Source organism: Symphalangus syndactylus, chromosome 5, assembly GCF_028878055.3.
Source record: "Symphalangus syndactylus isolate Jambi chromosome 5, NHGRI_mSymSyn1-v2.1_pri, whole genome shotgun sequence".
NCBI lineage: Eukaryota > Metazoa > Chordata > Mammalia > Primates > Hylobatidae > Symphalangus > Symphalangus syndactylus.
Genome location: NC_072427.2, coordinates 108,172,588 through 108,185,768, shown reverse-complemented (window position 1 = coordinate 108,185,768; position 13,181 = coordinate 108,172,588). Strand labels below are relative to the sequence as shown.

At 34.2% G+C, this 13,181-nt stretch overlaps 1 protein-coding gene across 8 annotated transcripts in view; it reads left to right on the top strand.

Moving 5' to 3' along the window:
- Window positions 1-13,181, top strand: part of NCAM2 (neural cell adhesion molecule 2) — a 567,512-nt gene that overhangs the window by 364,378 nt on the left and 189,953 nt on the right. For all 8 annotated transcript variants that reach the window (XM_055279341.2, XM_055279340.2, XM_063640653.1 and 5 more), the window contains one exon: window positions 1,396-1,541. In XM_055279341.2, the coding sequence (XP_055135316.2) occupies window positions 1,396-1,541 (146 nt within the window). The remainder of the gene's footprint in view (window positions 1-1,395; window positions 1,542-13,181) is intronic.

The following is a 13,181-nucleotide window of genomic DNA, read 5'->3' as shown; positions in this document are numbered from 1 at the left end:
GTAAATATACTTAACATTTTTAGAAATTATAGAAAGTCCCTAACTTGTTCTAGCAGTGTTCCCCACTTGAAAATGTTTTTTCTATAAAACCTACAAAATTAAATAAGTATGACTCAGTATAAAAATAATCATATTAGAAGTAGTATTGTGTGAGATTATTCCAAAGGATAGATAGTCTTAATCTGCCTCAATGTACTCATCTGAAATAGTAGTTACATCCTTTTTATCAGGATTGCAGTGAAAAAGAAAAAAGAGATTTTTTAGACTTCTGATATTTTCATCCTTTCAAGTAGAAAATAATACATGAAAATTTTACGTTATATTATTGTTATAATCCCTTTTGTGTAGTAACATTCAACAAACTTTTGTTGCTCCTAACACAAAATTGTATGCATATTGTGGGAATATAACTAAATCTATTAAAGTTAATGAAATAAAGAGTGAATTGTTAAAAATTCTGTATGCTGTTTTTCTGATACCAAGAATGTTATTTTCTGAGCTTAAGAACAACTTATTTGTGTTTCTTGGTTAAATGTATAAAATACATAAAAAGTAACTCACTGAAATAATGAGTACTTGATTGTATCCATTTTATATCTAAACAAGCAAAAATTTAGGAAATACAGATAACACAGATTTCAAAAAATAAAGCTCTCTGGAACTATGTAAGTTTATGGGGGGACATATTTTAATATTAAGATAATTAAAATTAGACATAATGCTTTTCTTTTTATACAATTTATGATTAAAAATTAGTTATATTGTCTAGTATATTGTTAAGTAAACTGAAGTCAAAATAAATCAAGTGGAATAATATATATAAGTAACATGTAAATATATTTACTTAATAAATGTTTCAAAATTTTATACGATTCTACTTACTACATTTTCAGGATATATCATCATTTACTTCTTTGGGGAAATTGTTAAAGCTTAAGAGACAATTAAACCAATTGTGTGTGCATGTGTCTGTATAAATATATTCATGTGTATGTGTGTGTGTATATACATATATGTGCACACATATGCACCCATATACATGTGCCTTTAAAGGAAGAAATTTTGATTTTGTGGCTTTAAGATAGGAAAATAAATATAATGAGATGGCTTTTAAATTGGCAAAATTTTGAAACAAATTATAATTTGGATGTTGGTTTCTAAGCCACCTCACGTTATTTTATATAATGATAACAGATGAGTTTTACTTCCTAAATTTTTTTTCCTGTACTATTCAACTGTCCTGGCACATCTGTAAAGCAAAGCAGGCCACTGTAATTCTACAAAGCTAATAATATCATACTATACTATAATAGACTTAAATACCCATCATGACTTTTGTCTGAGAAGTAATATTTTCCTCCAATACCGATTGAGTAATATATATATTCTTTACAGTACAGCCTCACATAATACAGCTTAAAAATGAAACTACACATGAGAATGGTCAAGTCACACTCGTATGTGATGCGGAAGGGGAGCCTATTCCAGAAATCACTTGGAAAAGAGCTGTGGATGGCTTCACGTTCACTGAAGGCGATAAGGTAACCGCATCTCAATATGTAATGGTTTCCATTACCATGCAATGTCAGTATTTTCAATATCATTAAATCTCAAATTAGTCTCCAATTTACCTAGTAACTTGTAGGATCAAATAAATGGTTTGATTTTTAAAAAGGTAACTAACACAATGTCAGCTTTACAACTTTGGCGGGAGGGGGAATATCAATGTGAAATATTTAAAGATGTTCTTTATTAAGTCACAAACGTTTAGGCTATTGGTATTACTAGCGTTGCTTAACTAGACTTTTGTTATACGTTGAATCTATAAAGTATGTTATTGCAATTTTAACCCCTGCCGTGTGAGTATCTGGCCTTTGCAAATTCACTGACCATGAGAAAAGTGCTAGGACAAACAATATTGCCATTTTAAAAACAGGAATAAAGATTTACAAACCAGTACATTTGATTTAAACCTCAGCAATTTCAGTTTATTAAAGAAATGATTGTATATTTAGAAAACACTGAGGTGAGTGATGAGCGTTGGGATTTGCAAAGAAGATTTACTTCAAATTTATTTAATGTGTTTTCTACTTAGACAGGTGTCAACAAACTACAGTCCATAGGGCAAATTTGGCCTCCAGCCTGTTTTGGTAAATAAAGTTTTATTGAAACTAAAGCAAAAAAGGAATTTAAATTCAAAAAAGTCTGTCTGTCATTCAATGCTTTACCCTTTAGAAATTGTCTTTCTGCAGTAGAAGTGTGGGTTCTGCTTTCATATAATTTAGAATCTAATGTAGAGAAATAAGTACAAACAAATTACTGCATTGAGATGACCTTTAACCAGAATGCATTCAACTTACTTAGAAATTAATGAAACATTGCTATATGTTTCACTATACTTCATGGATTTTAATTACTATTATATTTCACAACTATTCATATGAACTTCAAATACAAACAAAAGAGAAAGGAAAAGATGGTGAAATATTGAAATGATAGAACTGGCAGTTTCACATAAGTGAAGATTATAAAATTAGGCTATTACATTGCTTTTCTCTACTCAATGTTAAAGAGAAACCTCCTTTAAACTTTTTTCATTATTAACTTTATTTAAGTAAAGAGTCCAATTTCTAAAGTATTCATACACCTCAATATAACTTTGATTTGATAGTTAAAAAAAAGAGAAAAAGAAATGTTTGTCCATAGTACACTTCACATCAGTCCATCCCATCATGTTATATTTAACAACATGCTAAACCCACAAATTCACCAAAAAAGTAATTTCCCTAGTCAATTCATTACTTTCCTTTTGAAAGACTGTGTTATCATGTATGTTACCCTTTTTTATCTCATTTTCTCCTCGTAATGGCATTTTAAGAGATTATTTGATAATTGTTGTACAATTTTGATATACTTATTTTATATATTCAAGTTGAAAATCAAATTTATAAAATGTAAATGGCAGTCATAATCTTCTGCAACCCAGATAAAAGTTATAGTTTGCTTTAATATATTTTTAACAGAAAATAACGTATGTTACTATGACACAGTTGCCAAATCTGAAAAGAATTCAATTTATGTGAAATTAAAAAAATACAATCAGATATCTGAAACTATAGAGGATTGTTTTGTTTCAATTTTGCACATTTATTTAGATTAGATCACTCAAAAGTATTTCCTTTCATGCCCTTAGACTTTATCATACCTTCATATTTCTAATGCTGTTTTCTAATTATTTTTCAGCTTACTGTAAAATTCTTAAAAGTTATCATCTCAAAGATAGTTTTTACTCTGCATTTAATTAATGTTACCTTATATATTATGCAGAGAATGAAAGATAAATTATACTCAGTTATTTTATTAATAAAATGTCATCAAGTAACAAGAAAGCTGTTATATTTTATTCTTGGATCTATGCCCCAGGCCACCCCAAACTACACACAGATATTTTTTCTGTAGTAACTGTGAAAAATAATCTTCAAGCTTTTGTTTCCTATGGAGTATATTAAAAAACACATCTTGTTTTAAGAAAATCTCACTTGGTTTCTTTGCAAGAAACAATTATAGAAACTCAAATATGCTTTTCTGCACAAGTTTAATCCAGTCAATAAAGAAATTAAGTCCATTGTATTTCTATTATATTTCTCCAAATATATTTTAACATCCTCGACTTATTTTTCTATACTGCAGTACGCTTCTTTTCCCCTAATATTTCGAGTTTCTTGAATAGCATAATTCACAAATCAAATGGTTGAGCTGAACTTTGAAGTAAAGTAAATCTAGTTTTGAATCTCAGCTCTGCCATTTATGATGCCTCAGCATGACAAAATTGAGCTCAAAGAGTCCAGATAACATTACCAGTGTTATTTGAACTCTTTTTAACATGAATTTTTAATATGAATTTTTTCATCTTTAAAATGTTGATATTTACCCTCTTGTTATAAGGAAGATGAGAACATTACAAATGCATATCAATGTTTATCATATTATAAATATCCAATAAACTTTACTTTTTACCTTGCCATATTACAAATTTACGGTACAAATTTACAAATTTTACTTTGTCATATTACAAATTTACAGTATGGCCTCACATAATACAGCTTAAAAATGAAACTACATATGAGAATGGTCAAGTCACACTTGAAGCATAGTTTATCTTGTTGCCTCCGTAAAGTATAACACCTAAGGTTTGATTGAACTTTAATGAGATCGTATTATTCCTATCATGGAAAGTAGCTTGGGATTGTACTTTCCATAAGAATCACTTGGGAAGACTATCAAAGTGCAGATTCTAGATTCCCACTTCTTGAAGTTGATTTAGTATGTGTAGCCCAGGGCATAGGAATGCATATTAAATAAACTCATCAGTTGGTGTCATATTGTTAGTCTTCAAGCCATATTTTGGGAAACAACTTCAAGTAAGGATGAAATTTAACAGCTAATATTTTCAACAGAAAAATGATCTTAACCAATTAGTTGACACCTGATGGAGTCTTGGGAAGTATAAAACAAAACTAAACTAAACTAAATTTCCATTATGCATATATCAGTCAAGTTTTGATGAAACTAAAATATATAGGTCAAAAATAGTGAAATGTCATAGATATTGTGTAGTAAAAACTAATAATTTCATCCAACAACATGGCAATGTATTTAGCAAATATGTTCATCCTTTTAGATTTTTCAAAGAGGAGGATCTCAATTAACAACATTCTTTTTTTTTTTGTCTAAGTTCTCAATCACTAGATAAGACAAAAAAAAATGGGGATAAAATACCATGTGACTTAAATGTATAGACAAGTGAATGCTCTTATACTGAGCTCAATAATTAGGTAAACATACTCAACGCAGTCCCAAGTAGCATGAGACTTACAGCTCCACCCGCCCCCCCCGTGTGAGAAGACATGCTAAGATAACCTTGACTGAGGGGACAATGGTGAACCCATGGTCCTTTGGGGCGGTCCTTTCTGAAAAGAAAAAAAGGAGTGGTTAGGAAGTGTATTTAATTTTTTGTGTCCTCATAGTTACCAGTCAGATACCTCTTCACTTCCCATGGGAGAAAAAGTAAAGGACTTGAAAAGTCCAACTGTGGTATGTTAGAAGACCTTCCTCCCCATGGAATAAATGATTAAGAGTTCATCAGTAGCATTCACTGCCCAACCAGCAATATGCTAATAACATTTAAATCACCATATGCATAACTATCTCAATTTATCTTTTGGTATTATTACTGCATAATAAATGACCCCATAATATAATGGCACAAACCAATAATTTTCTCTCACTTCTGATTTTGTGGATCAGAAGTTTGAGTAAGGCTTGGCCAAATGGATATCACTTGGAATCTCTAATGTGCTTGTATCAGACGTTGCTACTAATGTTGCTAGTAGTTGTAGTTATGAGGAGGTTCAACTTTGCTGAGAAGCCAACATGGCTCACTTAAGTGGCTGGCATTCAGTCTTGGCTGTGGGCTGTAAGCTCAGGTGGAGCTGTTTTTGGAACCCCTATATGAAGCCTCTCCAGTATGGCTATCTCAGAGCAGTCTGCACTCTCTTGTGGCAGCAGGCTTTCTCCACAGAGAACATTTCGAAAGAATCAGGCCAGACAGACACTACCTGGTCTACTCTGACATAGTCTTGGAAGTCACACATTTCTCACTTCTGCCACAGTATATTGGTTACAAACAAACTATAAGGTCACCCAAATCCAACATGAGAGGAATTAGTCACTCTCTCTTGATGGAGAAGGATTCACAATCATATTATAGATGAATCTGTGGGGTGGGAGATATTGTTAAGGCACTCTATGAAAATGCATCTACAATTTATCTCAAAATATACCTAATGCTAAATGACGAGTTAATGGGTGCAGCACACCAACATGGCACATGGATACATATGTAACAAACTTGCACATTGTGCACATGTACCCTAAAACTTAAAGTATAATAATAATAATAAAGAATTTTATTTTACCAAAAAAAAATATTCCCATGATTTAAGTCCAATCCTTTTCACAAGCTTGTAGATCAGGAAACTGAGGCTCAGGAAAATTCGGGGGTTTGCACAAGGTCACACAGGGAGTAAGTGGCAGTGGCAGGATTTGAACTGTGGTCTCTCACTCTGCATAGTGCATGCCCATGCAAGGGCTTCAGGATTCTGTTAAAGTGTATGGCTGGCACTCTCATAGGAATTTAAATTATATTTCTGTTTAATCAAATATAATTGAAAAGTCAGAAGAAACTTTGTTTCTAAAACTTGTTTATAATCTGATATTACTTATTTTAAGCTAATTAAAATATAATGTTCAGTAAACACCAAAACTATTTACTGGTTTTTGTTAAAATACGTATATGTAAAAAATTACTTCATATAATGTGTGCTACCAAAATGTTTGAAAGCCCACGCTATATAAAACAATCTAGAGGTGTGGGAGGGGAGCAAAATGGTGGAATAGAAGGCTCCACCAATTGTCTCTCCAACTCTGCAAGGACACCAAGTTAACAACTATGTATATATACACACACCCACACCCACACACAATCTTCATGAGAACCAAAAATCAGGTAAACAGTCATAGTACGTGGTTTTAACTTCGTATTGCTGAAAGAGTCACTGAAGAGATAGAAAAAAACACTCCTGAAAAACACCAAACCTCCGCCAACCTCAGCAGCCATGACATGGTGTAGAGAGCTTCTCTGGCAGCTGGGGGAGAGAGATAATAGCAATTTTGAGCCAGTGAACTCAGTGCTGACCTGTTAGAGCAGAAAGGAAAACAAGACCTAATTTAGCTGACACCCACCCACAGAGGCACCACTTAAACCAGCCCTAGCCAGAAAGAAATCACTGATCCCAGCGGTACAAACTTGAGTGCCTGCAAACCTCACCAGTGAGGACCAAAGTGCTCTGTGTCTCACAGGAAACTTGAAAGGAAGTTTAGGCCATAGGGACTGCAACTCTTAGGAGAGTCCTAGTGCTGAACTGGGCCAAGAGACAGTGGACTGGTGTGGGGTGGGGAGGAATGTAACATAAGGATACACCAGCTGGGGTGGCCAAAGGAGTGCTGTCATCAGCCCTCCCCTAACCCCAGCCTGCACAGCTTGTGGCTCCAAAAGAGACTTCTTTCTTCTGATTGATGAGGGGAAAGGAAAGAGTAGGGAGGACTTGGATACTAGCTCAGCCACAGCAAGGTAGGGCAACTGTTAGAGTTGTGAGGATCTTCTTCCATGTCCTATCTCCCAAATAGTGTTTCTATAAGAGACAAACTCAGGGCCAGATGAGAACACACTGGCTTTCATGAAAGGACCCAGTCCTGGCAGCATTCATCACTGGCTAACTAAAGAGCCCTTGGGCCCTGAATAATCCAGAGTGATACCCAGGTACTACATCAAGAGCTTTGATAAGCCTTTGATACTTTGCTGGGTCCAAATAATAGCACAGGCACGGGGTTAAAGCATGATTTGGGCTCTTAGGGTCTCCCAATCCAGGACCTGACTCTTGCATGCCATTTCTGGACCTGCTGTGGGTCACTGTCCTGAAATGTGAGTGCAGGCCAGGCAGCATTCACCACAAGCTGACTTAAGAGCACCTCAGCCTCAGGGAAACATTGTTGTAGTCTAGCAGTACTCCCTGTGGTCTGGGGTGGTGGTGGCTACAGGGCGAGGCTCCTCTGCCTTTGGAAATGGGAGGGAAGAGGGGGAAGAACTGCATCTTGTGGTCTGAGTGCCAGATCAGCCACAGTACCATAGAACACCAGGTAGACTTCTAAGGTTTTAGACCTCTAGTCTCTGACTCCTAGACAGCACCTCTGGACCCACCTGGGGCAAGGGGGACCTCACTTCCCTGAAGGGAAGGATGCAGGCCTGACTGGCTTTGCCTCCTGCTGATTGTAGAGCCCTAAAACCTTGAGCGAGCATAGGCAGTAGCCAGGGAGAGGTTACAACAGGCCTTAGGTGAGACTCTGTGCTGTGGTGGCTTGAGGTCTAATACAGCACAGCCATACTGCTGATGGCCACAGGAGTGCTTGTGTCACTCTTCTCCCAGCTTTATGTGGGTCAGAAAATAGAGTGAGACTGTGTTTGGGAGAAAGTAAGGGAAGAGAACAAGACTCTGCCTGGTAATACAGATAATTTTCCCAGATCCTGTCCAAGACTATCAACGCAGTACCTCTATGAGTCTGCAAGAACCTCAACATTACTGGGCTTTGGGTCCCTCTAAAGCAAATACAACTTAGATCACAACACCCAAGGTTTTTCAAATATCCGGAAAGCCTTCCAAAGTAGGATGGATACAAATAAGCCCAAACAGTGAAGACTGCAATAAATACCTAACTCTTTAATACCCAGACACTGAAGAACATCTACTCGCATTAACACCATCCGGGAAAGCATGACCTCACTGAATGAACTAAATAAGACACCAGAGACCAATCCTGGAGAAATAGAAATATGTGAACTTTCAGACAGAGAATTCAAAATAGTTGTGTTGAGGAAACAAAAAAACAAGATAACACAGAGTTGGAATTCATAATTCTATCAGATAAATCTAACAGAGATTGAAATAATTACAAAGAATCAAATTCTGGAGCTGAAAAATGCAGCAGGCATATTGAAGAATGCATTAGAGTCCTTTAATAGCAGAATTGATGAAGCAGAAGAAATAGTCAGCTTGAAGACAAGCTACTTGAAAATACACAGAGGAGAAAAAAAGAATAAAAAAAAATGAAACATGCCTACATGATCTAGAAAATAGCCTCAAAATGAGAATCAAGAGTTATTGTCCTTAAAAAGGAGGTAGAGAAAGAGATAGGGATAGAAAGTTTATGCAAAGGGGAAATAGAAACTTCCTAAACCTAGAGAAAAATATCAATATCTAACCACAGGAAGGTTATAGAACACAAAAGATTTCTCCAAAGAAGGTACTACATCAAGGGCTTTGGTAAGCCTCTGAGACTTGTTGGGTCCAAATAATAGCACAGGCATTTAATACCTCAAGGCATTTAATACTGAAACTCCCAATGGTCAAGGATAAAAGAAGGGATCCTACAAAGCAGTAAGAGAAAATGAATAACGTACAATGGAGCTCCAATACATCTGGCAGAAGACTTTTAAGTGGAAACCTTACAGGTCAGGAGAGAGGGGCATGGATGAAAGAAAGGATCCTAAAAACCATTAAGAGAAAATAAACAAGTAACATATAATGGGACTCCAATACGTCTGGCAGAAGACTTTTAAGTGGAAGCATTACAGGCCAGCAGAGAATGGCATGGCATATTTAAAGTGCTGATATTAAAAAAATATTTTACCCTAGAATTGTATATTTGGAGAAAATATCCTTCAAGCATGAAGGAGAAATAAAAACTTTCCCATATAAACAAAAGCTGAGGGATTTCATCAACACCAGATCTGTCCTATAAGGAATGCTAAAGGAAGTACTTAAATCAGAAAGAAAATGACATTGATGAGCAATTAGTAATTACCTGAATGTACAAAACTCACTGGTAATAGGAAGTACACAGGAGAACACAGAATATTATAACACTGTAATGGTGGTGTGTACCACTTACTCTTATCCTAAGTAGAAAGATTAAACAATGAAGTAATCAAAAAATATAACTACAACAACTTTTCAACGGAGTCAATACAAGAAGATATAAATTGAAACAACAAAATGTTACGAAGTGGGGAGACAAAGTTAAGGCATAGAGTTTTTATTAGTTTTCTTTTTGCTTGTTTGTTAGTTTGTCTATGCAAATAGTGTTAAATTATTATCAGTTTAAAATAATGGGTTATGTGATGTTATCTGCAAGACTAAAACAAAAAAAAAATACAGTGGAGATAAAAAAATACAAAGCAAGAAACTAAATCATATCACCAGAGAAAATCACCCTCACTAAAGGAAGACAGGAAGGATAGAAAGAAGAGAAGACCACAAAACAACCAGAAAACAACAAAATGGTAATAGTAAGTCCTAACTTATGAATAACAACATTGAATATAAATGGACTAAACTCTCCAATCAAAAGACATAGACTGGCTGAATGGATGAAAAAAACAAGACCCATTGATCTGTTGCCTACAAGAAACAAGCTTCATCTGTAAAGACTCACATAGACTGAAAACGATATTCCATGCCAGCTGAAACCAAAAAAAAAAAAAAAAGCAGGAGTCACTATACTTATGTCAAACAAAATAGATTTCAAAACAAAAACTATAAGAAAAGACAAAGAAGGTTAATATATAATGACAAATGTGTCAATTCTGCAGGAGGATATAATAATTTAAATATATATGCACCCAACATGGGAGCACCCAGATACATAATGGAAATATTATTAGAGCTGAAGAGAGAGGTCCCATTACAGTAATAGCTGGAGACTTCAACACCCAACTTTCAGCATTGGACAAATGTTTCAGACAGAAAATCAACAAAGAAACTTCAGACATAATCTGCACTATAGATCTAATGGATCTGGTAGATATTTATAGAACATTTCATCCAATGGCTGCAGAATACACATTCTTTTCCTCAGCACAGGGATCATTTTCAAGGATGTATTATATACTATGTTACAAAACAAGTGTTAAAATATTTAAAAAATTAATATCAAGCATCCTCTCTGACCGCAATGCAACAAAACTAGAAATTAATAATGAGGAATTTTTGAAAGTATAAAAATACATGGAAATTAAACAATATGCTCCTGAATGACCAGTGTGTCAATGAAGAAATTCAGAAGGAAATTTAAAAACTTCTTGAAACAAATGATAATGGAAGCACGAAATACAAAAACCTATGGGATACAGCAAAAGCAGTACTAAGAGGGAAGTTTATAGCTATAGGAGCCTACATCAAAAAAACAGGAAAAACTTCAAATGTGCAATCTAATGATAAATCATAAAGAATGGAAAAGCAAGAGCAAACCAAACACAAAATTAGTAGAAGAAAATAAATAATGGAGAACAGAGCAGAAATAAATGAAATTTAATAAAAAATACAAAAGGTCAATGAAACAAGTTGCTTTATTAAAAAGTTAAACAAAATTTACAAAGCTTTAGACAGACTAAGAAACAAAGAAGATACAAGTAAATAGTTATAAATGAAGAAAGAGACATTACAACTGATACTGATGAGCAACTATATGCCAATAAATTGGAAAATCTAGAAGAAATGGACAAATTCCTATACACAAACAACCTAACATAAACAAAATGTAATGACATTTTTCACAGAAATAGAACAGACCAATAGCAAGTAATGAGGTGAAAGCCATAATAAAAATCCTCCATAAAGAAAAGCTTGGAACCTGATGGCTTCACTGCTGTATTTTACCAAACATTTAAAGAAGAGCTAATCCCAGTCCTACTCAAACTAATTCAAAAAATAGAGAAGGAAAGAATACTTCCAAGCTCATTCTATGAGGCCAGTGTTACTTTGATACCTAAAACAAAGACACATCAAAAAAAAAAAGTATCTGATGAATATTGATGCAGAAATCATCAGCAAAATACTAACAACCAAATTCAACAATACATTCGACAGATTATTCATCATGACAAAGTGGGATTTTGCCCTGGGTCAACGTACAAAATCAATGTGATACATCATATCAACAAAATGAAGCATAAAAACCATATGATCATTTCAATTGATGCTGAAAGAGCATTTGATAAAATTTAACATCCATTGATGATAAAAACACTCAAAAAAACTGAGAATAGAAGGAATATATGTCAAAATAATAGAAGCCATATATGACAGACCTACAGCTAGTGTCATACTGAATGTAGAAAAATTGAAAGTGTTTCCTCTAAGATCTGGAACACTATAAGGATGCCCACTGTCACCACTGTTATTCAACTTAACAATGGCAGTACAAACTAGAACAATTAGACAAGAGAAAGATCTAAATGACATCCAAATTGGAAAGGAAGAAGTCAAATTATCCTTGTTTTTAGATGATATGGTCATATATTTGGAAAAACCTAGAGACTTCACAAGAAAACTGTTAGAACTGATAAATTCAGTAAAGTTGCAAGATACAAAATCAACATACAAAAATCAGTAGCATTTTTATATGTCAACGGTGAAGAATGTGAAAAATAAAAACTATCCCATTTGCAATAGCTGCACATAAAATTAAATACCTAGGAATTAACCAAAGAAGTGAAATGTATCTATAATGAAAACTGTATAAACACTGATAAAAGAAATTTCAGAGGACATCAAGAAATGGAAAAATATTGCATGTTCATGGATTGGAAGAATCAATATTTTTAAAATGTCCATATTACCCAAAGAAATCTACAGATTCAGTGCAATCCCTGTCAAAATTTAGTGGCATTTTTCACAGAAATAGAAAAAACTTTCTAAAATTTATATGGAACCACAAAAGACTCATAATAGCCAAAGCAAAAAGAATAAAACTGGACAAATCACATTACCTGACCTCAAATGATACTATAGAGCTATAGTAATCAAAACATCATGATACTGGTGTACACACAGATACATAGACCCATGGAACAGAATAGAGAACCCAGAAACAAATCCACACAACTACAGTGAACTCATTTTCAACAAAAGTGCCAAGAATATACAATGGGGAAAAGACAGTCTGTTCAATAAATGGCGCTGGGGAAACTGGATATCCATATGCAGAAGAACAAAACTTGACCCGTCTCTCACCCAACACAAAAATCCAATCAAAATGGATTGAAGACTTAAATCTAAGACCTCAAATTATGAATCTACTACAAGAAATCATTGGAGGAAATCTCCAGGACATTGGCCTGGGCATAATTTTTTGAGCAATACCCCACAAGCACAGGCAACTAAAGCAAATGTAGACAAGTGAGATCACATCAAATTAAAAGCCTTCTGCACATCAAAGGTTACAATCAACAAAGTGATGAGACAACCAACAGAATGGGAGAAAATATTTGTAAACTACCTATCTGACAAGGGATTAACCAGAATATATATGGAGCTCAAATAATTCTATAGGAAAAAATATAATTATCTAATCAAAAAATGGGCAAAAGATTTGAATACACATTTCTCAAAAGAAGATATACAAATGGCAAACACATATATGAAGAGGTGCTCAACATCATGGATCATCAGATAAATGCAAATGAAAACTACAATGAGATATCTTCTCACTCTGATTAAAATGGC